The 26,726-nt window shown below is 44.0% G+C and overlaps 1 protein-coding gene across 2 annotated transcripts in view; it reads left to right on the plus strand.

The window, feature by feature from the left end:
- Window positions 1-23,233: 23,233 nt before the first annotated feature.
- Window positions 23,234-26,726, plus strand: part of Ablim1 (actin binding LIM protein 1) — a 294,059-nt gene continuing 290,566 nt past the window's right edge. Inside the window, exon 1 of one of the 2 annotated variants that reach the window (XM_028880968.1) lies at window positions 23,234-23,454. In XM_028880968.1, coding sequence (XP_028736801.1) covers window positions 23,442-23,454 — 13 coding nt within the window. In that variant the 5' untranslated portion in view covers window positions 23,234-23,441. The remainder of the gene's footprint in view (window positions 23,455-26,726) is intronic. The other variant, XM_028880957.2, reaches the window with a different exon arrangement.

Here is a 26,726-nt window from a genome sequence, read left to right on the forward strand (position 1 = left end):
TCGCCACTGAGCTACAAACCTCTTCTGTCTGACATCAAACCATGAATTTGAATTGTGTCTCTCGGACAGAGATTTCAAATGCCAGAGCAGAGTCCAGCTTGACCTCACAGAGTGTTCACTTCCTTCTCCACCCCACCACTCTCCATGTCCTCTTCTGGTTGAAGCCAGAACCCAGAGAGACAGCCTCATCTACTCAAACGAACAAAGCCTGCCAACGCTACCTCACAGTTGTCTTTGACTGTGTGTGTGTGTGTGTGTGTGTGTGTGCGCGCGCGCGCGCACATGTGTGCACACACATACATTTTCTTCCCATCTCAACATGGGCTTCTATCGGCTTCAGTTCAGCTGGTGTAAGAGCCTCTACACTGTCTCTGATCTTCAGTTCTTCTCTGCAGTTCATGCTCCATGGAGAAATCAACAAACATGATGTCAGTGTAAGTGACGTCATCCTCCTTTCCTCCAGTTCACGCTCTATGGAGCAATCAACAAACATGTCAGTCTAAGTGGCATCACACCCCTTCTCTGCTTAAAGACTTCAAATGGTCTTCAACTTCGTGCAGTTTGAGAACTGAATTTCAGGTTTTTAGCTAGTCTTGATTTGAAGTGTGATCTTTAGATTCCTTGTGTTCTGCTCCAGCTCAGGGCGCTGGGCTTTCTAGTCTTTAAACCTGCAGAGTCCTCTCTCAGACAAGACATGGTCTTCTCATATGTGCCCCTGTATAAAACGAGCGTCTCCTTGATCTTTCTGTACCTCCTTCCCTCTATTCCTTTAGTTATCAAATCAAATTGATCATTAATTATTTAGGTTTTTTGAGACAGGGTTTTATTAGTCCATCCAGGGTGAACTTGAACACACAAAACCTTCCTGCCTCAGCCTCCCAGAGTGCTCGGATTACAGTCGTATACCACCACATCTGGCTGTCAGGTTACAGTCATATATACCACCACATCTGGCTGTCAGGTTACAGTCATATATACCACCACATCTGGCTGTCAGGTTACAGTCATATATACCACCACATCTGGCTGTCAGGTACAGTCATATATACCACCACATCTGGCTGTCAGGTAAGTTTAATGTACTCTTTCCATTGTCCTTTATTTGGTCCCTTGTTTATTTCTTGGTGGAATCAACGAATGTTCATAACTTAGGATTTTTGTAATATGGATAAGTAGTAAAAAAGCATTAAAATTTTCTTAGGATTTTTGTAATATGGATAAGTAGTGAAAAAGCATTAAAACTGTCTTAGTCTGGGCTGTGGAGATGGTCCACTTAGTAAAGTGCTTGCTGCGGAAGTGTGAGGACTTGAGCTTGGATTCCCAGGACCATGTGAAAAGCTGAGCACAGAGACACACTTGTAATCCCGGTACTGGGGCAGAGAGAGGAGAATCTTTAGGGACTTGCTGGATAGACAGTCTGAATCAGTGAGCTCCAGGTTCAGAGAGAGACCCTGCCTCAGAAAACAAGATGGAGACCAAGACTGAAGATGACACTCAATGTTGACCCATGTGTACATGCAACACACACACACACACACTCACTTCTTAGCCTTTGACACAATGTAAAGTAAGTGTTAAATAAATGGTAGCTTTATTTACTGTTATTATTTCTCAGTTTCATTTGGTTTAGTGTTAGCATCCCAGAGTACCCAAATGAAGACCTGAATCCTGAAGGAGGCAGCGCCAAGTTGGGACATTGTCAGCTCCTTGATTTCATATATGAGCTAAGCAGACATCACCTCACCAGTGTGTTCTCAGAGGGAGAACAGCATGGTGGAGGGCCATGGTGACCCTCACAGGTCAGAAGAGAAGAGCACAGGTACTGGGGGACCCTGGTTTTCCCTGACAAACCCACACAGCAGAGCACACTGGGATCTGTGAGCAATCAGAGTGATGCCCCTGAGGCTCTTCTAAATTTAGTTCCTAGTTTGATTCAGAGAGTCCTGCAACTTTAATCTTGCATTAAAAATGCAGCAGTTGTCGGGCGGTGGTGGCACACACCTTTAATCCCAGCACTTGGGAGGCAGAGGCAGGCGGATCTCTGTGAGTTCGAGGCCAGCCTGGGCTACCAAGTGAGTCCCAGGAAAGGTGCAAAGCTATACAGAGAAACCCTGTCTCAAAAAACCAAAAAAAAAAAAAAATGCAGCAGCTTGCTTAGAGCAGCAGGGAAGTGCAGGGATGAGGAAGTGCAGGGATGGGGAAGTGCAGGGATGGGGAAGTGCAGGGATGGGAAGTGCAGGGATGGGGAAGTGCAGGGATGGGGAAGTGCAGGGATGAGGAAGTGCAGGGATGGGGAAGTGCAGGGATGGGGAAGTGCAGGGATGAGGAAGTGCAGGATGAGGAAGTGCAGGATGGGGAAGTGCAGGGATGAGGAAGTGCAGGGATGAGGAAGTGCAGGGATGGGGAAGTGCAGGGATGGGGAAGTGCAGGGATGGAGAAGTGCAGGGATGAGGAAGTGCAGGATGGGGAAGTGCAGGGATGGAGAAGTGCAGGGATGAGGAAGTGCAGGGATGGGGTGTGGGGGAAGTGTAGGGACAGGCAGGTGCTGGGTTGGGGAGGTGCAGGGACAGAGCTGTGCTCAGTATTTTAAAAACAGGAAGATGAGATTGGCTGGGCAGTAGTCAGCTTACTCTAGTAGAGGACTAGAGCCAAGACCACCGGGAATTAAAATAACAGGAATCCCAGCATCAGATTAAAGCCTCTTTTATTATTATTATTATTATTATTATTATTATTATTATTATTAAGAGATTTTTCTATTCAATTTACATACCGACCACAGATTCCCCTCTCCTTCCGCCTCCCACCTCCCAGCCTTCTCCCCAATCCACCCCTATTCCCACCTCCTCCAAGGCAAGGTCTCCCATGGGGAGTCAGCAGAGCCTGGTAGACTCAGCTGAGGCAGGTCCAGGTCCCTCCTCCCTGCACCAAGGCTGCGCAAAGCGTCCCGCCATAGGCACTAGGCTCCAAAAAGCCAGCTCATGCCCAGGGATGGGTGCCAATCTCCTTGCCTGGGGGCCCCCTAAACAGTTCAAGCTAAACAACTGTCTCAATTATCCAGAGGACCTAGTCTAGTTCCATAGGGGCTCCTCAGCTATTGGTTCACAGTTCATGCATTTCCACTAGTTTGGCTGGTCATCTCTGTACATTTTCCCATCATGATCTCGATGCCCCTTGCTCATAGAATCCCTCCTCTCTCTCATTGATTGGACTCCTGGAGGCTCTGCTTGGCACCTGGCCGTGGATCTCTGCATCTGCTTCCATCAGTCACTGGATGAGGGCTCTATGATGACAGTTAGGGTATTCAGCCATCTGACTACCAGCCCCTAGAAAGAAACATGGATCACCCAACAAAGGAGAAATAGATGAGATCTACATGAGCAAACCGTGTGTGTGTGTTTGGGGGGGGGTAATGGAGGGCAAGGGATGGGGGATGAGAACATAGGAGACTGAGAGGTTCAAGCTAGAACAGGGACAGAATGGGAGAGCAAGGGAAGAGATACCATGATAAACGTAGAAACAGGGTGCTAGGGAGGTTCACAGGAATCCACAAGGATGACCTCACCTTAGAGTACTGGCAATAGTCAAGAGTTTAAAGCCTCCTAAGGAAAAATTTTTATTCAAATGCTCAGGAGAAGTGGTTCTGATGCCATTAGTCATAGTACTTATCTGTGTGACCTGAAGAATGTCTGCCCAGGGGCCTCCAGACAGTTGGGTACTTCTAGATAAATCTTCAGGCTGTACCCTCTCTGGTCTCCTGATCTTCCTTAAGGGATTAGAACAGAATTTTCTGGAACTGCATGCTCTATAATCTTTAATCTTGCTTCCTGTCTCAACCAGTGTGACCTTGCAGGGATAAGGGAGACCTCTGGATATCATTTCACTACGCAGCCCAGAAGTGTAGTGACAGAGAGTCAAGAAGAGACTAGAAGCTCCACCTATTCTATTTTCTCAGGGAACTCACTATCTTGCCTGCCTACTTTTCCAGGAATCTTGATATGTGTTCTCAAGGGCCAGCCTGGGTCTGTTTTGCAACTTCCATCAAAACATCCCTTTTTTAAAGAGGAATGGTGCATAGTGAGGACTTTGACTCAGAGCTGATTTCCAGGAGCCTGTGCTCACTCAATTCTTTTAATAGATGAATATGAAAGAATAAGAAGAAGCCCAGCTTTGCATGAGGGCAGCTAAGGAGCCAGGATCAAAAGAATAATTAGGACTCCATCTCTGAGATGTCCTTCTTTCCTTCCTTCCTTCCTTCCTCCCCCTTTCCTTTTCTTTTCTTTTCTTTTCTTTTCCTTTCTTCGTTTCTTTTCTTTTCTTTTCTTTTCTTTTCTTTTCTTTTCCTTTCCTTTCCTTTCCTTTCCTTTCCTTTCCTTTCCTTTCCTTTCCTTTCCTTTCCTTTCCTTTCTTTCAAGCAGTCGAGGCAAGGGGCACTTTCTTGCCCAGTGGCTAACTTTTGCCACAAAGAAAACAAACTCTATAATGAGTTTCTTTGATGCCCATCATCCTCTTTGAAGTAATTGGTGTTGCCAGAAGCAGGCATGTCTCAATGTCCAGAAAAGTCTAAGTTCTTAAAACATTTTAAATGCCATATTTTGTAGGTCTTTGAAGTGTTGAAGATTACCTACCTAATTGAAATATATCTATGTATATCTAGAAAACTTAACTAACATGACTATAAGTTTGATTATCATCGATGACTAATTATTAATCTATATTTCTTAATTATACATTATAATTTTAAATGAGTTGCATAAACATAATATCTTAAACAAGTAGAAATATATATACAGTATAATAAAATTAATTTTAAATTTGTATCAATAACCCAAATCTATACTAATGTAAAATATATAAGATTAATAGTTGTTTTTTGGATTAAGGTAGATTCAATAATCTATCCTTTTGTCCTATAACTTCTATATCATATCCCCCTTTTATTCTTTTAGAATGAGATTGACTATGACTTACAAAAATAGGATAGATGATAGAGCATTTTTTTTTAATTTTGCCAAATACAAATAGACTAGATATTGTAACTATAATTCTTGCTTGATAACTGTTTTGTTACTCTAATTTTACTATGTGAAAGTTAAAACCTTCCTTTTTGATTAGACAGAAAAGGGGAAGTGCTGTGGGATGTCTTTCTGTATGCTGTGAATATGTGTGGCTCCCATTGAATAATAAATAAATCTGTTTTGGTCTATGGCAAGAAATCTTACAGCCAGGTGGGAAATCCAAGCAGAGATACAGAGAGAGGAGAGGGGTTGGAGGAGCAATAAGATGCCAGCAGACCGGTAACACCACGGCCATGTGTCAACATATAGATTAATGGGAATGGCGGTAACACCACGGCCACGTGTCAACATATAGATTAATGGGAATGGGTGTGGTGGTAATCTAATTGTACTGAAATGTGATTTTGATTGTATGTTAATAAATAAAGTTGCCCGGGGGTCAGAGCTATTAGAGCCATAGCAAGAGTATGGTGGTGGTGGCACATGCCTTTAATCCCATAGATCTCTGTGTGTTCAGGGGATATAGCCAGCATTGGAGACATATGCCTTTAAGACCTAGGGGGCTGTACATACAGACAGTGATGAGGCAGTCACGTGTTTGGGTTTACAACCAATGAGAAGGCAGAACAAAATACTTTAAATAGATGAACAGACAGGAAATAGAACCCTCATTCGGGAAGCTGGGGACACCGCAGGCGGAAGGGTGAGATTTTAGCTCTGAGCTCTGACCTCTCAGCTTTCTCTTTTGCATTGTTTCTGTGTTTCTTATTTAATAAGACGGTTGGTTACATCTATAAATGGGTTAGTTTAAGAGTTAGCTAGCCAGAAGCTGAAGCCATAGGCCATACAGTTTGTAATTAATATAAGCCTCTGCGTATTTATTTTATAAGTGTTTGCGGGACCTTGGGTGGGAGAGATTCGTCCAGACTGCTGGGCAAGGCAGGACCAGAGAAACTTCTGGCTACATTTCTTTTCTTTTTTCTTTTTCTTTTCTTTTTTTTTGGTTTTTCGACACAGGGTTTCTCTGTGTAGCTTTGCGACTTTCTACTTTGTCCAGTGCTCCTCAGAGATCGCTGGCTCTGCTCCGAGTGCTGGGATTAAAGGCGTGTGCACACGCCGCTTTACTTTTTTTTTTCCTTTCTTTTCATTCAAGACTAGGCTGGTTGGGATTACAGGCATGAGCCACAAACCTATCCATTCAAGAGCATTCATTGTAGGTTTGGCTAACAGTGAAGCTAGAAAACCCCCAATGACTGGCAGATGAAAGCTGGTGAAGTATCCCATAACAAACACCACAGATGACACCCTGGGCAGCATCCAGACACCCAGATAGGAAGATCTCCAGGGTAAATTGGTAAATGAAAATGCACTCTGTAGACGCAGAGCATGTTATGAACAAAGTCATGTTCCATTGTGCACGTGTTGTCCCACCATCATGTACACGGTTCCATTGTGTGTGTCCACCATCATGTACACGGTTCCATTGTGTGTGTGTCCCACCATCATGCACACGGTTCCATTGTGTGTGTCCCACCATCATGCACACGGTTCCATTGTGTGTGTGTCCCACCATCATGGACACGGTTCCATTGTGTGTGTGTCCCACCATCATGCACACGGTTCCATTGTGCGTGTGTCCCACCATCATGTACATGGTTCCATTGTGCGTGTGTCCTACAGTCATGTACACGGTTCCATTGTGCGTGTGTCCTACCGTCATGCACACGGTTCCATTGTGCGTGTGTCCTACCATCATGCACACGGTTCCATTGTGTGTGTCCCACCATCATGCACACGGTTCCATTGTGTGTGTGTCCCACCATCATACACACGGTTCCATTGTGTGTGTCCCACCATCATGCACACGGTTCCATTGTGTGTGTGTCCCACCATCATGTACACGGTTCCATTGTGCGTGTGTCCCACCATCATGTACATGGTTCCATTGTGCGTGTGTCCTACAGTCATGTACACGGTTCCATTGTGCGTGTGTCCTACAGTCATGCACACGGTTCCATTGTGCGTGTGTCCTACCATCATGCACACGGTTCCATTGTGTGTGTCCCACCATCATGGACACGGTTCCATTGTGCGTGTGTCCCACCATCATGCACACATGCATGTGAAGAGGGAAGCTGTGCAGAAGGATAACTGACAGGTAGAGCTCTTACGCATGCCTCAAAGCCCTGTGGGCTAAAAGCCTGGTCCGCAGTTTTAGGTAACTGAGAGTGTACCCCAAAGGGACTGTGGAGTTCAGGTCTCTTTTTTTCTCTTGTTTCTCAGCCATAAGTTAAACAGTTCTACTCTGCACCCATTCCTGCTAGGACACTTTTCCTTGTCACTGCCCAGAACAACAGGGCCACCTGACCAGGAACTGACTTCTCCAAAGCTGTGAATCAAGACAGATGTTTCATTTTGTAACATTGCTGATGTATTTGGTGTAGGGATGCTGTGTGGTTTGAAAGAAAATGGCCCCCAAAGGGAGTGGCACTAATAGGAGGTGTGGTGTTGGTGGAGTAGATGTGGCCTTGTTGGAGGAAATGTGTCACTGTGGGGGTGGGCTGTCAAGTCTCATATATGCTCAAGATACAGTGTTGGAGACCACTTCCTGTTGCCTTCAAGATGTAGGACTCTCAGCTACTTCTCCAGCACCATGTCTGCCTGCACACTGCCATGTCCCACCATGATAACAGACTGAACCTCTGAAACTGTAAGTGAGCCACCCCAATTAATGTTTTCCTTTGTTTTTTTGCGGTGGTCATGGTGTCTCTTCACAGCAATAGAAACCCTAACTAAGACAGAAGTTGATGCCAGGGACTGGGATATTGCTATGATGAGCCTGACCATGTTTTTGTTTGGAGGAATTTGGACTTTGGGTCTTTGGGTTAGGAAAGCAGTGGAATGCTTTAAGCACTGCTTAGCGGACCGTGTAGGAACATGGAAGACAGTGGTGCTGATAATGATTTGAACTGTCAGGGGCCTGGCTCAAGAGGTTTCAGAGGAGAAGCATTTTAGTATGTTGCCTAGAGATCATTCTTATGATATTTGGGTAAAGAATGTGGCTGCTTTTTGCCCTTCTCTGAAAAAGTCTGCCAAAGGCTCAAGTGAAGCATTTTAGATTAATTGCACTGGCTAAAGAAATCTCAAACTAGCCTAGTATAGACTCTGTTGTGTGGTTATTAGTGGTAACCCTAATGAAGATTTATAATGAAAAGGAGCAAGCTGAGCAAATAAAAATACAAAATGAACAGACTGAGAAAAGGGGCACCAGGAAGTAGACTAGAGCTAAATCCTGTGTTCAAGGAGAGAAACAGATTAAGAAATGGAATAAAGGGAGTAGTGGCCTCGGGTCGAAATCACACCCAGCTAAATTTCCAACTTGTGAAAAGGAATTAAAGAAAAGCTTAGAGTCGGGTGTGGTGATGCATGCCTTTAATTCCAGCACTCAGAAGGCAGAGGCTGGAAGATCTCTGAGTTTGAGGCCAGCCTGGTCTACAGAGCAAGTTCAAGGACAGCCAACCTTAGACAAAGAAGGCAACCATCGAAACCAGAAAGCTGGTGAAGATGTGACTGAATGAAGAGGCCATGTTCCAGCCCCAGCAAGCAGCAGAACTTGGCATCTTTTGGCCACATGGTTCTGGCTTTAGAGCTAAGAATAGAAGAAACAGGTTATGGACTTTGCCTCTCTGACTAAGGAAAGCTGCTGAGGACAGGCACATGTCAGGGGTGTCCCTGAGTGGAGACCTAGAGAAAGACCATTGAGTGAAGCTGTGAGTTGAAGACTGGATTGCTTGGAGAATCCAAGATGTTAGAGATGCCAGAGTCATGAGATACCTGTTAATATTCTGATCCACTCCTTGAAATCCGACCCCTTGGCGCTGCCCTGTGTCCTGATGTAAAAGCCTTATTCTAAGGGAAAACTCCTCCCCTTCCTCGCTCTCTTCTGCTTTTCCTCCCACGAGGTGCATACCCTTGACCTCTCCCCCTTCCTTCTCTTTCCTGTCTTTCACTTCATCCCTCTATTATAATAAACTCTCCAGGTAGATGCAGCATCTGGGTTGTGAATTACTGGCTGTGGTCATGCATTGGACCAGCATGTTTCTTTGCACGCACAAGATATTCTTGGGGTCCCCCGCCCCAATAATTCATAACAATACCTTCAGAGGAAAGCTGCTAACAGGGAGTGAAACCAGCCCAAGAGAAAGAAGTGTGTTACAATCAATAAAGCTGAATGGAGTTGGAGATCTGAAGTGTGTTTTTGACATCAGACATGGAGATGCAGTTTAGAGTTTGCCCAGGTGGTTTTCAATCTTGCTTTGGTCCAGTATTCCCTCACTATGCCCCCTTCCCTTTGTTTTGGAATGATAATGTATATTCTGTGCCATTATATGTTGGAAGTATGTGATCTGTTTTTTCATTTTGATTTTATAGGGGATTACAGTTAAGGGACTGAATGAATCTCAGAAGAGACTTTGAACTTTGGACTTTTAAACATTGTTGAGACTGATAGACTATGGAGACTTTGAAGTTGGACTGAATGCATGTTTGCATTTTGATACGGGTATAAGCCTTTGAGAGCTAGGGAGTGGAATGTGGTGGTTTGAAAGAAAATGGCCCCTAAAGGGAGTTGCACTTTTAGGAGGTGTGGCCTTGTTGGAGTAGGTGTGGCCTTGCTGGAGGAAGTGTGTCACTGTGGAGGCAGACTTTAAGGTCTCATATATGCTCAAGATATCACGCAGTGTTGGAGACCACTTCCTGTTGCCTCCAAGTCAACGTGTATTTTTTCAGCACCATGAATGCCTGCATGCCACCATGTTCTGCTATGATGATAATGGATTGAACCTCGGAACTGTAAGCCACCAACTAAATGTTTTCCATTATAAGAATTGCCATGGTCATGGTGTCTCTTCACAGCAACGGAACCCTGACTAAGACAGATGGCCAGCTGGCCGACACACCATCGAACACTGATCTCCTCATTGGATTTTGCTGTTTCTGGATGTTTGGTTCCAGTTACTGGGATTACAGGCTTGGGCTGCTATGCCTGGCTTTCCTGGTGCCTTTTGAACTACAATTTCTGTAGCTTGTTTTCCCCACCCCTTGTGGCTGCCAGAATAACCACCTTGCTATGACTGTCTGTATCCCACCTAGAAGCAAAGGCCAGAAATCAGCCAACAATACCTTTTGAAAGGTCATTTCTTAAAATTAAGTCCTCTTGAGCCGGGCTGTGGGGGTGCACGCCTTTAATCCCAGCACACAGGAGGCAGAGCCAGGCAGATCTTTGTGAGTTTGAGGCCAGCGAGATCCAGGACAGGCACCAAAACTACACAGAGAAACCCTGTCTCGAAAAAAACAAAACAAAACAACAACAACAAAAAAAAAACCCAACAAAAAAGTTGAGTCCTCTTGCATAAAAATCCCCTCAAAGTAAAATTGAACTTCTTCTTTTAAAATTGTCTCAAAGGGGTGCAGCTCTTGTCTGGCAGGCACAGTGCCCACATGGGGCTCAGGCCTCAGTGATTGTCCCCAACCAGGGACAGAATTGTGCCCAGCAGAGGAAGAGGGCACTGTTGGATGCTGGATTCAATTGTAAAGCAGCATAGAACAAAACACAAGGAAGCTTATGCTGATTCCTGGGTGACTTAGCTAGTACTTTTTGGCCTGACACCTGTGAGGGGCAGAATCAGTTTCTACCTCTGCCCTGACCCATTTTACTGATTTTGTCCTGTATCATGACTTGTCTTGATCTCCCAGCCAGAAAGCCCAGAACTGGAAAGCTAGTCCAGTGTCCATGATCATGATTATTGTTATTTATTTTCACATGGTCTGGAGGCTAGAAGTCTGTAACCAAAGAGCCAGCAGAGACCTGTGCTGGAGGGAATCCTTTCTGGATTGTTGATGGCCACCTTCTTGCCATGTTCTCATGAGCCCAGGAGTCAAAGCGAGCAGGTTTGTTTGTCTCTTCTTCATGTGGTGTTAGGGATGGAGCCCAGAGCTTGTACAACCCAGGTGAGCAGTCTACACACTGAGCTCTGCCCCAGTCCATTATCTCATATTGCCATTGGACTTTTCATAGTCTCCACCTCATTGCTGAAATTCCCTCTCCTGTCATTCTCAACTTTTCCCACCAGATACTTTTTTTTCTTTAAAGATTTATTTATTTATTATGTATACAGTGTTCTGCCTGCATGAATCCCTGCAGGCCAGAAGAGGGTACCAGGTCTCATTATAGATGGTTGTGAGCCACCATATGATGCTGGGAATTGAACTCAGGACCTCTGAAAGAGCAGCCAGTGCTCTTAACCCCTGAGCCATCTCTCTAGTTCCCCACCAGATACCTTAATGTACTGTTATAATTTATTTTTAAATCCTTCTCTGATATTTCTGATACCCAGATCCATTGATTCTATCTAGTGTAACTTTCTTCCCTTCTGAAGAGTTTCCTCCATCGTTCTTATAGTACAGGCAGCAGAGAATGGGACCAGAGTAGACCTTCCAAGACACTCCCAAGCAGTCCCCTCCTCACAGTTAGCTCCCATTTCCTAATAAGTCCATTGAACTAGGAACTGGTCAATGGATTCATTGACAAGGTTAGCACAGTCCTGATCTAATTACCTCTGAAACCATGAGTCAAAATTAACTCTGCGTCTTCTAAATTGTCTTTCTCCGGTTGTGAAGGTCAGTTTTCTGTCACCTTGACATAAGCCAGGATCATTTGAGAAGAGGAAGTCTCAGTTGAGGAGCCGCTATACAACTGGCATGTAGTCCAGTCTGTGGGGGTGTTTTCTTGATTGATGATTGGTATGGGAGGCCCTAGCCCACTGAGGGCAGTGCCACCCCTGAGCTGGTGGTCATGGGGTCTAGAAGAAAGCAGACTGAGAAAGCCAAGGTGAGCAAGCCAGTAAGAAAGCATCCCTCCATGGCTTCTGCATTAGTTCCTGCCTTGAGTTCTTGTCCTGGCTTGCATTGCTGACCACCTGCAATGTGGGAGTGTAAGTCAAATAAACTGTTTTCTCTCCAAGTGGCTCTTGAGAGAGAAAGCAAATTAGGACCCAAGTATTCTGTCACAGCTATATAATATACACAGAGAGAGCCAAATCAGTTTTTTTTTCTCATTATAGCCTTGCCTTTTTTTCTTTTCAATATGTGAACATAGTTGATTCACATCATCACTATTGTCTGCTGGTTACGGTCTGTCTGTCTGTCATTCTGAGCCTGTGTTGAGGACTGACTTGTCTTTGGGCTTTGAGGTACATTCTCCTTGGCTTCTTCAGCCATTTTTACTGGAGGCTGAGTACTGCAGCCATTGCTTTATTGAATGCTGGATGTTGTTCATTATTGTTCTTTATTCTAGTGGCTGTTGCCGTCTTTGCAGATCAAAGTGCTCTTTTCAAGGCTTTTTTAAAAGCCATGAGAGTGGACGAAATAAATCTTTCACTCTGGCAATATTTGAGCTTTGCTATTCAAGTGTGACCCCTGTGGGTCCTCCACCAAATGCCGTAGATTAACTATCAGCAATGTCTGCTGTACCTTGGAGACCATGTGAGCCCAACAAATGGCTTAGTTTTCAAGTGTTTGTCCATTTTCCTCTCTGGGTCTCCAAGTGATGTTCACACAGCCAAACAGTCAATAAGGTCTCAAGAGGATGCATGTGTATATTGGAAGTTCTCCTTGTTCCAGTGGCCATCATCACTGGCCAGTAGCTCCCCAGCTAGGCCTGGGACTTCATGACCACCTCCCTCCTCCACGTTGGGATTTTTATGTGGCTTGATTGTTTACAGGTCTTGCGCATGCCGTCATAACAGCTGCCAGTTCCTCTGCGCAGCTGCCCTGCTGTGTCGGGAACGCACTGTTTTTCTGTCTTCATCCACACCCAGGGCTCCTATAGTCTTTCTGCTCTCCTCTTCCTGATGATCCCTGAGCACTAAGAGGAAAGGGTGTGATACAAATGTCCATTTAGCACTCAATATTCTCAAGTCTCATTCTCTGCATGTTGGCCAGTTGTGGGTCTCTGTATTATTAGTCAATATTCACTACAAAAAGTAACTTCTCTGAGGAAGCCTAAGAGATACACCAGTCTATGCATGAATCCATGGGTATAATGATACGTCATTAGGAGTCAGCTTAATATTATGTCCGTTTAACAGAATAGGAGCAGTAGGTTCTTCTCTAGGGTCTAGGACTTACCTAGCTGTGGGTTCTTGAGCTCCATCTTGTGGATGGGCCTTAGAGCCAATCAGAAAGTGGTTGGCCGCTCCTGTAACCTCCATGCCACTGTTATACCAGTGGGAATATCTTGCTGGGCCAGTCATATTTTAACTCATAGGATTCCTAACTAGGTTAGACTGATGTTTAATTAATTTTATCCCCAGTTGGCCTAAATAGCTCTTAACCAACACCCAAACACCATGAAAGATAGCTAGCAGGGATGATGTTTCTAGGTTAGGACCACCTTGGTTTCTGCATGTTTATTTTTCTTTGCTTTTTAGATCAGTCTAGTATTGTCCAGGTTCAAGGCAATGTGTCTGTTTCCGTCTTTAACTCATTCCAGTTGGTATGTTTGTATTTCCTTAGTTTGTTGACATTCGCCGTATTCTCAGCTGTTTTCTTCCAGTGTTGGCGTTCCTTTAAATTCTTTCTTAGGATTTTTATTACTTATACATCAACCCTTCTCCTATCCTCCATCTATCCTTTAAAATTGTTTTTATTTAAAGTATTTTTTCCAGCTGGGTGGCGGCGCACGCCTTTAATCCCAGCACTTGGGAGGCAGAGGCAGGTGGATCTCTGTAACACGAATTCTAATAGGTCTTTTAATACAAAGCCCAGAACTAGATATAGGGGTAAATGCTGAAAGATCAGAGAGACAAAGGAACAAGCCACTGTCATGTTTTACCTCTAGGACTCCTCAGTCTGAAAAGCCTCTAGTTCCTGTCTCCTCACACCTTATCCCTCTTTCTCCACCCAGCCATCACTTCCTGGGATTAAAGGTGTGTGTCACCACTGCCTGCCTGTTTCTCTCCTAGACTGAGTCAATCTCATACAGTCCAGGGTGGTTTTGAACTCACAGAGACCCAGACAGATCTCAGCCTCCTGGATGCTAGGATTAAAGGTGTATGCCACCACTGCCTGGCATCTATGTTTAATCTAGTGGCTTGTTCTGTTCTCTGATCTTTAGGCAAATTTTATTAGGGTACACAATATATCACCACATTTCCCTTTTTGTCTAAAATAATAAAAAAAGGTTATAACTAATATAAGAAAAACTATATACAGTAAGTATAATAAGTATATTCTCTCTCTCCTAGTCAAGAATTACATTAACTATGTCCAATCCATAAACATTTGACAAATTCAGAGAAAATATTCCATTATCTATCCTATTTTGGTGAGTTCAAAATGTGTACCTAATTCACTTTCTATCCTAACTTATATTACTAACTGAATACTATCTTTCGATGTCTTTCAAACTTATACACTTTACACCTCTTTAGTGAGTTCCTTTTCTGAATTTGTTAACAAGGAAAACTATAACTGTAACTATCTAATCTCTTTCAGAGATCCAAGAAGGAAATAATATTACCTAAGTAAGCAGGAAGTACAAGCAAGCAACTTCCAAAAAACTGTAAGAAATGACAGAAACAACTAGCTGCCTGGACAGTCACCCAAGGTTCCTCTGCATGCAATGTTGGGGCAATTTTGTATCAATGTACAAAATTTGTATACAATATACAAAAATCCAATCCAATGTAAAATATTTAAAACAAGTAGTTGCTTTTTAAAAGTAGATTCAATAATCTACCTTTTTATCTTATATCTATTTCCTCCCTTTTTTCTTTTCAGAGTAGATTCAATAATCTACCCTTTTATCCTATTATTTTCGTATCATTTTTTTAAGAGTAGATTCAATAATCTACTTTTTATCCTATCATTTCTATATCACATCCCCCTTTCTTCTTTTAGACTATGACCAATAACCATTTTTAATGAACTACTAAACAAAGACAAACATCCATAATCCATTTTTTTTTTTGGAATGTGGGTGTAGGCTACTTCCTGCTGATTGGGGGCACTGGTAGTTTTATGGGGACATAAATACATTTTAGGATTATGGTCAATTCCTGATTGGAGTAGTTTTTGAGGCTGTATCATCATCTCAGCTCGCCATCTTGATATTGTCCTGAGCAGTTTGTAGTCCAAAGCTGATTTTTTGGTGGTGTTTGTCAGCTTAATGGCATTATCATTGTCCATGTGGAATCATTGTTGTGGAGTTCTGGTTCACTGTAGAAAATCTTTTCTGTGGGACATTTTTTCTGGATGATTTGTCCTTTTTCTTCATATGTCTCATTTTTCCAGTGTTCTTCAGATTCCTAGCCTTCATTCTCCTGAAAGACAAAAATAAAACCCTTCTCCAACCCCAACTTTGGGGAGGTTCTCCTTTTAATCTTTATCAATATTGATTTCTGGTTTCTCCTGAATTTTTTGTTCTTTCTTCTATAGTTATTCTAGCATCCAGAATATGGTTTTTTACAATAGGCATTAGGTTCTTTAATTCCTCTGGGAAGGAGTTTCCTCCATGATGACAAGAAAGCACTGAACCAAATTTGACATGGGGACCTGCAAGAGGCCCCTCAGAGAGTTTCTGGATGGCAAGGGATTACCTTGTCTGTCCCTTACTGACCTACATTCCTTAGTCTAATGTCTGCTTTTACCACACCATCTGCATAATCCAGAGGGGAGGGGCATTCTGTTGCCATTGCTGCTTGAAAAAACATTGTTTCTAGGAATGACCTGGTTACAGTACCTTTTTAGGTGACCTTGTTTACTGCAATTGAAACATTTAACATTACTTTTTTTTATTCAAACCTCTGAAAATCATCTCTCCTATCCAAGCATCATCATGATCGAGATTCAATATTTATTGTATCTTAGATCCATTCCTCCAAAGGTGCTGATCTTGCCTTTAATTGCCTAATTACCCCTTTGCATTGTGCATTAGTATTTTCAAAAGCCAGAGATTCAATGATTATCTGTCTAGCTTTTGAATTTGGTATCATTCTATTTATTGCTGAAGTCAGTCTGTAAGAAATCAGTGAAGGTTTCTTTTGGGCCCTGTATAACTTTTATAAATGACTCAATTTTCTTTCCTACTTCTTCAATTCTGTTGCAAGCATTTAAGGCTGCCATTGGGTATAAAGCCAGGGTATGGTCATCATGTAAAGATTGTTTTTGTATATCAGCATTATTGCCTTCTCCAAGAAGTTGATCTTGGGAGATTTCCATACCTCTAGCCCTACTCCATTGTTCAATGGTCTTAGCCTCATCCTTCCACCAGGTCCTCCATTATAATTGGGGACCAACCTCTAAAACTGCTGTAACCAAGTCTCTCTAGTCTTGAGGGTTAATTCTATTACAAGTTGACCATGAGTTTAAATATCTGCTTCAAGAGAGATGAGTGGATGCCATATGATACTATTACTTCTTTGAATCTCCTCAAATCTAACATTTGCACAGGAGTCCAGTCAGCTCTTACACAGCCTTGAGGATATCTATCATTTGTCAGTTCCTGTGAGGTTACTGGATAGATTAAGGTTGGCTGTTTGAAAGTCTTCGGCTGTTTCTCTGTAACCTTATAATTCAATGCTGAGATTGGTTCTCCTTTAAATTCTTCTGTCTGGGTCTGAATATCTCTATGGTCTATTTTAATAAGTTTTTATAAGACTTGTATCTTGGCACTCATATCAACCAACTTGGCACTCATATAAACCAACTTTTTAAATGATAAAACAGAAATGATCAAACAAATAATATTTATAATTGACATTACATAAATCCCATCAACATTAATTATCTTCTCATTTAATTGTTTTATTTTCAGACCATCAATCATATTATCAAACAGAGACCAAACTCCCTCCATTGTAAAGCTATTTCCCATTTTTAAATGTGGGAAAAAACATTCTTTTAACTAATTCATCCCTTTAAGAAATCCCAGTTGACTCACCAGATCTGTTGACAATGATGGTTCAGATGATGGTGTGGCAGCAGCCTGAGGAGGGGGCCCAGAGAAAGCCAAAGGAAAGCGAGCCAGCTGTTTGTATGGGGGAACACGCAAAAGCAGCTGCTTCCGGTGTGTTTGGAGCCTGGGCCTGGGGAGTTTGCTGCAGAGAGGCTGCAACAAAAACTTAGCCTGCAGGGTAGTGACTCCAGCCGAGGTGGGGTGGAGATTCTGGCCGTGTGTAGCTTGGGTCTTTGCCATAGGCAAGTGTTTTGTTGTTGTTGTTGTTTTTGTGAATTTGTGCCCCAAAAGTTGGATGAAAGTTGCTCAAAATCTATATGGCCTTGTCCAGCAGTCTGGATGAATCTAGTGGTTACAAGAACCATTGCCACGTGAGCTGCCTGGCCTACAGGTTCCCAGCACAGTCGCTGTATTCAGGCATTCCTGGGGCTTCAAGCAGCTCTGCAGGGCAGAGAAAGTCACCAGCAGCCACTTAGGGTTTGGTCACATGAGTAGCCTCAGTAGGGGTGCGTGGGGTTCTGTGTGGTTGGGCACCAGATGTAACATGAATTCTAATAGGTCTTTTAATAAAAAGCCCAGAACTAGATATTGGGGTAAATGCTGAAAGATCAGAGAGACAAAGGAACAAACCACTGCTGTGTCTTACCTCTAGGACTCCTCAGTCTGAAAAAAGCCTCGAGTTCTTTTCTCCTCACACCTTCTATACCTTTCTCCACCCAACCATCACTTCCTGGGATTAAAGGTGTGTGCCACCATGCCTGGCTCTGTTTCTCTTCTAGACTGAGTCAATCTCATATAGTCCTGGGTGGCTTTGAACTCACAGAAATCCAGATGGATCTCTGCCTCCTGAGTGCTAAGATTAAAGGTGTGTACCACCACTATGTAGTTGGAAGTTTTTCTGTGTCCCAGCCGGCCAGCAGTCAGGACAAATCTCTCTCACTTGTGTCCTCCAAGTAAGCACACAGAGGCTTATATTAATTATAACTGCTTGGCCATTAGCTCAGGCTTATTACTGACTAGCTCTTACACTTAAATTAACCCATAATTCTTATTTTTGTTTAGCCATGTGGCTTGGTACCTTTTCTCAGTTCTGCCTTGTCATTTTGCTTCCTCTGTGTCTGACTGGCAACTCCTGACTCAGCCTTCCTCTTCCCAGAATTCTCCTTATCTGCTTGCCCCACCTATACTTCCTACCTGGCTACTGGCCAATAAGCATTTTATTAAACCAGTGTACAAAAGAGTTATCCCACAGCACCACTGCCTGGCATCTATGTTTAATCTAGTGGCTTGTTTTGTTCTCTGATCTTCATGCAAATTTTATTAGGGTACACAATATGTCACCATATTGTGACTTTGAGGCCAGCCTAGTCTACAGAGTGAGTTCCTGGACAGCAAGGCTACACAAAGAAACTCTGTCTCAAAAAACTAATAAAATAAAATATCTTTTCATATAGTATGTTTTGATCATATTATTTCTCTTCCCCCAACTCTCAGATCCTCCCCACCTTCCTATCTATCCAACTTCATGTTCTTTCTCAAAAAAAGAAAAACTAAAAAAAAACCCCAAAACTGAAAACCAAAAAAAAAAAAAGAAAGAAAAGAAAAGAAAACAACCAAACAACAATAAAGAAAATCAGTAAGACAAAATGCAAAAGAAAAGAAACAAAAGTATGCAAAAAACATGAAGTCTGTTTTGTGTTGGCCAGGTACTCCTAGGCATGGGGCTTACCTGGAGTGTGGTTGAGATACCCAGTCACGCTCCATTTGAGAAAACGGATTTTCCTTTCCTAGCAGGTATCAATTGCAAATAGCTTCCTGGTTAGGGGTGGGACTTTGTGTCCACTTCTGCTTCTCAGTGCTGGGATTTTGTCTTGTTTGAATCTGTGCAGGCTTGTGTGTGCTGTCACAGTCTCTGTGAGTTCATGTGTGCATCCATCCTGCTGTGTCTGGGAGACAGTTTCCCTGGAGTCTTTCTCCACTTCTGGCTCTTAGATTCTTTCTTCCTCCTCTTCCACATAGATCTCTGAGCCTTGAGGGGGGTTTGATGAAGCCATCCCATTTAGAGCTAACCGCTCCACAGTCTCTCACTGTCTGCACATTGTCCAGTGTGGGTCTCTGTGCTAACCACCATCTCCAGTAAGAAGCTGCTTCTCTGATGAGGGCTGAGCGCTGCTCTGACCTGAGTCCCAGCCTGGTGTCTCCTTCATCCACCTTAACCATTTTTGTGTGTGTTTCCTGCCTCCTAAATTTTCAAAGCTTTCTTCCTTGTAGTTTTTCTACGCCACTTCCTTTTTCCTTGTTTCTTCTATTCCTATCCATTAGATTTAAAATTCTGACAGTAATTTTGTTTCTGCTTTCTTCTTTTTTATTTTACTCAGTCATTTTTGGTAGTCTCCTGGCTTGGTGATATGTATCTGTTATTATAATATTTATATATTTTACCCCTAATTTATATTTGCTGCATGGGAATTGTAATCTCTATCCCACTTAGTATCTATACCTGCTATTCTGAGTCAGAACAGAATTGATTATTTTCATGTGTATTGATGATCTTTGAAGTTTGCATCATTTTTTGGTGGCTTTTACTCCGTGGAAATTGTTGGAATTTACATTGAGAATACTTTAAAAATATTTATGCCCCCCCCCCCCGTGTGTGTGTGTGTGTGTGTGTGTGTGTGTGTGTGTGTGTGTGTGTACACGTGTCAATGGGTGTCCATGGAGGTCAGAAGAAGGAGTCATATCCCCTGGAGCTCGAATTATAGGTCATTGGAACAGCTTACATAGATGCTAGAACTGAACTCAGGTCTTCTGAAAGAGTAGCAAGTTCTCTTGACTGACTTGCCATCCCCTCCATCCCTGAGGATACTTCTATAAAGTAGAATTTTGCTTTGTTTTCTTGAGAGTCTGAGATTCCACCAACCTGAGGTCACCTAACCTCCTCTTTTTTGTTGTTGTTGTTGTTGTTGGTTTTGAGACAGGGTTTCTCTGTGTAGCTTTGGTGCCTGTCCTGGATCTCACTCTATAGACCAGGCTGGGCTCGAACTCACAGAGACTTGCCTGGCTCTGCCTATGGAGTGCTGGGATTAAAGGCGTGCGACACCACCACACCCAGTACCTAATCTCCTCTTGAGGCCTGACTGAACAAACAGCCTGAGAGTCATCCTCTCTACCTCCCATGCTAGCTGAGGTCTGGTCTCCCTTGTTTGACTTCCTCATTGTCTGCTACACAGATGGTACTAAAAGTGTTTGATGCAAAAGTATTAAGGATCCTTTTTTTACTAGAAGTTATGCATAAAGCAGAATTATTCTCACACTACTTGTAAGAAGTTCAGGTTAATGAAAAGAGATAGTTAGCAACAGCCAAAAGCTGTGGGAGTGAAAAATCAATATTCAATCATTTAAAGACAGAAAGCATGAATAATGCTCAGTAGCTTCCTTCCATTCAAAGTTGAAAGTGTATTTTTAGCAAGAGTCAAAAGTAACTAACCATCTTTTTTCCCAGACAGATCGGAATATGTTTCTTCTTTTGGTCAGTCCAAACTCCTCTCGTTTATTGTATAGAATTTATAGTATGGCATTCATTAATCTTTAAAGTGGTACTCACTATGTTTCCATAGATATCTTGTTTTTCCAGCTTGCTTGCACAGCAGTTATGATTTCAGAAGAGACTGTCTTGATTTTTAGAGGTTGGGAGACTTTGTTCTTAGATTTCTAAGACTACAGATGTTCTGGAACATGACTGACTCTGAGGGCATTCCACAGTAGCATTGCTGCGAATTACAAGCTCCCGGGCTGAGGAGATGGCGCAGTGGGTAAACGCTTACCCTGAAGCGCTAGAGCTGGTACTCAGGCCCCCAGAGCCCCCAGAAAAGCTGGTGTGCTGGCATGTGCCTGAATCCAGCACTAGGGCTGTGGAAGGGACAGGTAGATTCCATCCTCCAACCAGGGTAGTGGAAACAGTGAGCTCCAGGTTCAGCGAAGAGACCTCGTCTCAAAAAAAAGGTGGAGGGTGACAGAGAAAGACATCTGATACAACCTCCAACACCCATCCATGCACCTATGTGCAAGCGTGTGTACACACACATATATATATACACACACACACACACACTAAACAAGTATAGACATATAAGCTAACCATATATATTTTAAAACTTGGAACTGATACTAAACTTGAAGATAAAATCCAACTAATAGGAAAACCTACTTTTAGCTAATGATGATCTCTAACAGTAAACCTATTTTTTTAAGCTGCCAGGTCCTGAGTACACATATCCTTCAGTGTCTACTAGTTCCAGTGTCCCTTGGAGTGGATAGTCAAACTTTAATTAACTTTATTAAATGCTGTCATAGTTGCATGTAAACTGTACATTTCTGACTGTGTTCTTTAAACCATTTCCAGCTTAGTTACAATAACTAATGCAATGTAAATGCAATATAAAATGATATATTAGGTAGTTTAGGAAACCGGGGGCATGCGCGGGTGAGGGGGTGGGGAGGGTGGGGGGTGCCATCCATGATCAATACAAACACCATTTATTTTCTTTAGACAAGTGTTGCTATGTAGCCCAGGCTGGCCTTGAACTCATGACCCTCTTCTCTGGCCTTGGCCTCCTGGGAGCTGGGACTGCAGGCATGTGCCTTTGCATCTGACAGGACACAGCTATTCTATGTAATAGCTTTGGCTCACAGTTGGTGGAATTTGTGGACGACACAGCTGACTCGAGCGCTGGCTGCACTCGTCTCTGCCTGAAAACACGGTGTACATTGCCTTATTCCAGACAGAGTTGGGAGCATATTTTATGGCCATCTGTGTGGTCTATTCCAAGCGTCTTAAGGACATGAGGGTAAGATCTGCTTGTACTGTATCTATCTGTGGTTGCACAATGAGGTCACAAGGACCAGAATGACAGCAGCAGATGAAGAAAGGGACGAGGTATTGTCACAAGGCCAAGCGTAGACAGGCACCCAGTTCTGGGACCTCTGCTCCTTCCTGTAGGACATCCACTATAATACATGCTCTGTAACGTACTTGCAGAACTAAGTCAATTCCGCAGGACTGCCACATTCATGGAGTTTTTACAGTGCTCTGGGGGAAGAGGAAACACGCAACACAATCATTAAACAGCAACACAAAACAACATATTTTAAGTAGTTGTCTGTTCGGTACAAATAGGCATTTCTGAAAACACGCGGAAGTTGAGGGGTCAGTGGGCATTGAAGTAGCTGGGGCATTTCATGAGATGGCTTACAGGGTAATTCAGGTGGAGAGGAAGGTGTTTACAAAGAACAGTGAGGACGAAGAAAGGTGGCGGGCAGAAAAACATCGTTATTGAGAAATGTCAGCAGACAGAGGATCATGTAATGTGTTGGGGAGCAGTTAGAGGTGACACAGGTGGACAGCCGTGCGCAAGGTATAAAGGCTCTTAACATTCCAGGAGATGCAGCTCCTCTGGACACGGGCCGTGCCCGTTTTCACTATTGTGGGCCCACTACCCAGCATGGGCTAACTCAGGTGATAAGAATCAGTAGTGAGCTGAGGCCAGAGGGATAGAAAGGCATCTTGAGCCTGGAGCAACTGGACTGTGACCCGTTGGCTACTCTTCTGCCCGAAAGGCAGGAGAAGGGATGGTGTCGACAGCCAGCCAGTTGATTTTAGTTGCTGATTTAGTGGTTGCTATTGAAGTTCGCAATTTTCTTTTCTCGTTATATCTTTTTTCTAACACTTCCCTCCCCATAGATCATATGGTTGGACTTTCTCCAATTATCTGATTATTTTCCCTAGAATTGTGTCCACCTGTTCTTTGAACATTTCTGAACTGCTGAAGACTGCTGGGCAGTCAGAGTCAACCCCCGTCAGGTGTCCATGGAATTCTTCCTTCAGTCAAGGGCAGCACTCACGGAAGGCATAGAATCACTCCTTCTAACAATGTCTCTCTGGGACCAAGGCTGGAAGCTGGAAAGCATTCACTGACAGCCATCCTCCCCCCAACCCCCCACCGCATCATCATCATCAGGGACGCGGGTCCAGAGTGTGGACGACGCAGACCCCCATCACATGCCCCACCTTGCTCAGGAACAAAGCTCTGCCCGGCGCAATAGCCAAGAGGGCACAGTGCGTCCCCAGCACCCCCTGGACCCGAGTGGGCCCGGCCTGCCTGCGGGCACCGGGCGGGGGAGACGGCCCCGCCCAGCCGGTCCTTGCTGTCAGCTGCGCCGCGCCCTGCAGATCCCGCCTGCCCGCCGGGCCGCCCGGAGCGCCGCCGAGCAGGTGTCCTGCGGGAGGCGTCCGCCCGGGGCCGGGGAGGCGCGCGAGCCCGTGTGCGCGTCTCGGGATCCTATCCGCCCCACGCCCTGCCCTGCGGGTTTCTCCTCTCCCTCCTGATTCGGCTGCAGCTGCCTGAGCCATGTCCACCCGAGGTGAGTGGGGACCAGGTGGCATGGTGTGCGGACCCAGCGCCCGGTCTGGAGCAGGGGGCACTGGGTAGGTGTCCGAGGTCAAGGGGCTGCAAGAGCCGCGCTGGCCCCAGCCGGGCCTGAAACTTTGGCAGCGGCTCCCCGAGCTCCTAGGCTGGGAAAGGAAGCGCTCGCCCTTGACCTTGATCGCCGGATGTGGGCGAAGCCTGAGGCCAAGGTCCGGTGCCCAGCCCACCTGTACTTGCTGCGCCTCTGGGCTGGGAGGGTGTGGGGGATGGGCTGGCCACTGGCAGTCTTGCTGAAGAGCTGTGGAAGGACTGGCTGGGAGGAAGAGGCATTTTTTTCCTCCTTTCTTGTTACCATTTTGTAGCTCAGTTATGGAAGAAATCCAGGGCTCGATGCAGCAAGATTTAAAGCTGCAGGGCTCATACTCCATCCAAAACAGAGTAAATTTACCTGTACTAACCTTAGCCTGGTGTCCCTCTTTCTCGCCACCCGTTTTGTTTTGGAGCGGAAATAATTACTGCAGGTGAAATGGAAGGATGAAGAAGAAAGGGGAAATCAGAATTGCTTTTCAGGCAGGAGTGAAGGGAATGTATTTCTTGCCATCTGGAGCCAGCAGTGATGCTGGGGAGTGAGTTAGTCATAGCTCAGAGGCTGCTACTATGAGTGAAGTATTAAAGAGATCAAATCATTGTGCAGCTTGCAAGCAATGAAAACGAAGTGGCTTGGTTGCTTTGTCATCAGCATTGAAGGAAAATATTGATTATGTTTAGAAAGTGTATTTGCAAAGCAATAACTTCGACATCTTTGACGCCCCTTGTGACAGGTTGCAGAGCTGGTCTTTAAACTCTGAGGCTTTGGCCCTCTTTGGTAAGGGAGAAAGTTAGGTATTCACTTGCATTGTTAAATAATTAAGCTCTCCTTTTCAGGGCCATGCTGGGGATTATCATACATAATCTCTATTCAGAATGCTTCAAATCCATCTTGTGGAATCTGATCTTGGTTGATGATTGTTCACGTCCCTGTCTAGAAATGGGATCGAGGGGCCAGGATTTACATTTTAGATGATCAGGTTGTAGAGGTGACCTGAGGCCCCGAGTTATGACCAACCTAATCATGGCCAATGCTTTGTGTGTGTTATGGTTGGAGGAAGGAAAAAGGATGAAGCATGTATGGAAGACACTTGATGACCAGGCTCTCCTGTGTGGTCCCAGGGACTCTGGTCCTGGGAGTCTGAACAGTGTTCTGAAGACCAGGCTTTCAGCCCTGACCTTTGTACTTACTAGAGACAGCAAGGAGCATGTGGAGAAAATGTGTCAAAAGTTGTAAAACTCTCTTGGGTGAGAGTCTGGTTGATTTGGTTTTATTTACCACTAAAATCCTTTCCAGCAAAGCCTCACTGACTGTTGGTGCCCACTGACCACTGGGAACCCTGATATGTCCTGGGGAGCATGCAGTCCACCAGAGGACATCATCAGTTTCACATGGTCTCTGTGGTTTATCTGGGATGCCAGATGGAGATAGCCCAGTGACTTAAAGGGGCTCTAAGTCCTGGATAGAAGCTGCTTTCTTAAGTATTTCTGAGCCTACCTTCAAACAGGGTGGTTTCCTGTTTCCCTTTCAAACCCATGTGCTGATGTACAAAGACAGTCTCTGTATGATGACCACCACCTGGCCTCTATGGTTAATTAGTGGCTAGCTCTGCCCTCTGATCTTCAAGCAAGCTTTATTTGTCAGAACACAAACAAAAATATCACAGAACACACATGTTGATAATTGTGCTGGTTAGTTTAACTGTCAATCTGACAACCTGGGATCATCGGGAAGAGAATCTTAAGGGACTATCTAGATCAGGTTGGCTCATGGGGATCTTGATTATTAATTGATGTAAGAAGACATACCTGGGGTACTGGAGGTACCGCTCATGGGCTGGGCCCTGGCCTGTGTAAGAGTGGGGAGAGGCAGCTGAGCAGGAGGGAGGACACTCCAGCACATGTATTCTTCTCTCATCTTGGCTGTGGAGGTGGTGCTTTACGCTCCTTGACTTCCCCACAAAAACAAGCTGTAACCTGTGATCGTGAGTCCTTAAGTTGCTTTGGCCAGGGCATTTTATCCCAGCCACAGTAATGAGATGAGAGAAGGTCTTGGATCCAGTAGAGTCTGACTGAGCTTGCAGGGGAAGACATCACACCAAATACTACTTTCTGAGCATTATTATTATTATTATTATTATTATTATTATTATTATTATTTTGTCAGACACTTCACATCTGTTATATAACCTCATCCCTTTAACAGCACAAGGAACAGGTACTAGCTTTACCTCCTCAAAATTACAGAAGGAACTGAAATTTTGGGAGCTTTTATGTTCAGTGCCCACATCTCATGGGCTGTTAAGTGGGAAATCCTGCTCTCTGTCCAACGCTTTCTGGTTCGGGTCCTTTGATCGGCGCATTCACAAACATCTTCACGGGTATTTTGTGATGTCGAGGGAGGGAAACATGACTGCCCTGCCTCATGACAGTCATTTGACATCTCCATTCTGCCTCCTCTGTTTCCAGCTTGAGGACCAAGTCATAGAGGTTATCAAAGTCCTAGGGTTTTTATTATTTATGTCTTTGTGAAGTATTTTTATTTACATGAGTTGAAACAAAATTCCAAATGATGAGTAGAGCGTGTGCTTGGTGAAGTAGCTTCTCTGGGATTCCAAAACTATGAGTGTCCCTGTGTTTGGCCAGTTCTATATCTGCTGTCATCTCTACATGTGAAGGTAGAGTTAAACCCCAGGATCAGAAAGGGAATATAAATCCCATCGATCTAAAAAGATTGGTGTCTGTATATTTTTAGGATCCAGCATTGCAGGTTATGGTGAGAGTAAACCAACCCAGAAACACTGACCTAAGTTGGATTTCAATAGGAAAACAACTTCATTAAAAAAAATTTGGAGAAGAAACACGCACTTGTTTGCTGTTTAAGACATATGGAGCATGCACTACAATTAAATCCACTATTAAACTAGCAATTGGTATTTTTAACTTTCATGGCAGGGTGAGTTAAGCTGTTTCCTCAATGGTTTCTTCAATAATCTCATTGGACGTTGAACCTGGTGGTATGCTTTTATCACTGGAGGCCAGCGTGGATTCATCATGCTTTAGTTCTGGACCCACCATCTAGAAGAAATGGCCTCACTAACTAGAGTTCTAGTCTTGGGGAGGATCTTCTAACTAGTCTTTTTAAAATGTTGATTGCCAGGTCTGGTTCCAGATCTAATG

The sequence above is a fragment of the Peromyscus leucopus genome, chromosome 1, assembly GCF_004664715.2.
Source record: "Peromyscus leucopus breed LL Stock chromosome 1, UCI_PerLeu_2.1, whole genome shotgun sequence".
Lineage (NCBI taxonomy): Eukaryota > Metazoa > Chordata > Mammalia > Rodentia > Cricetidae > Peromyscus > Peromyscus leucopus.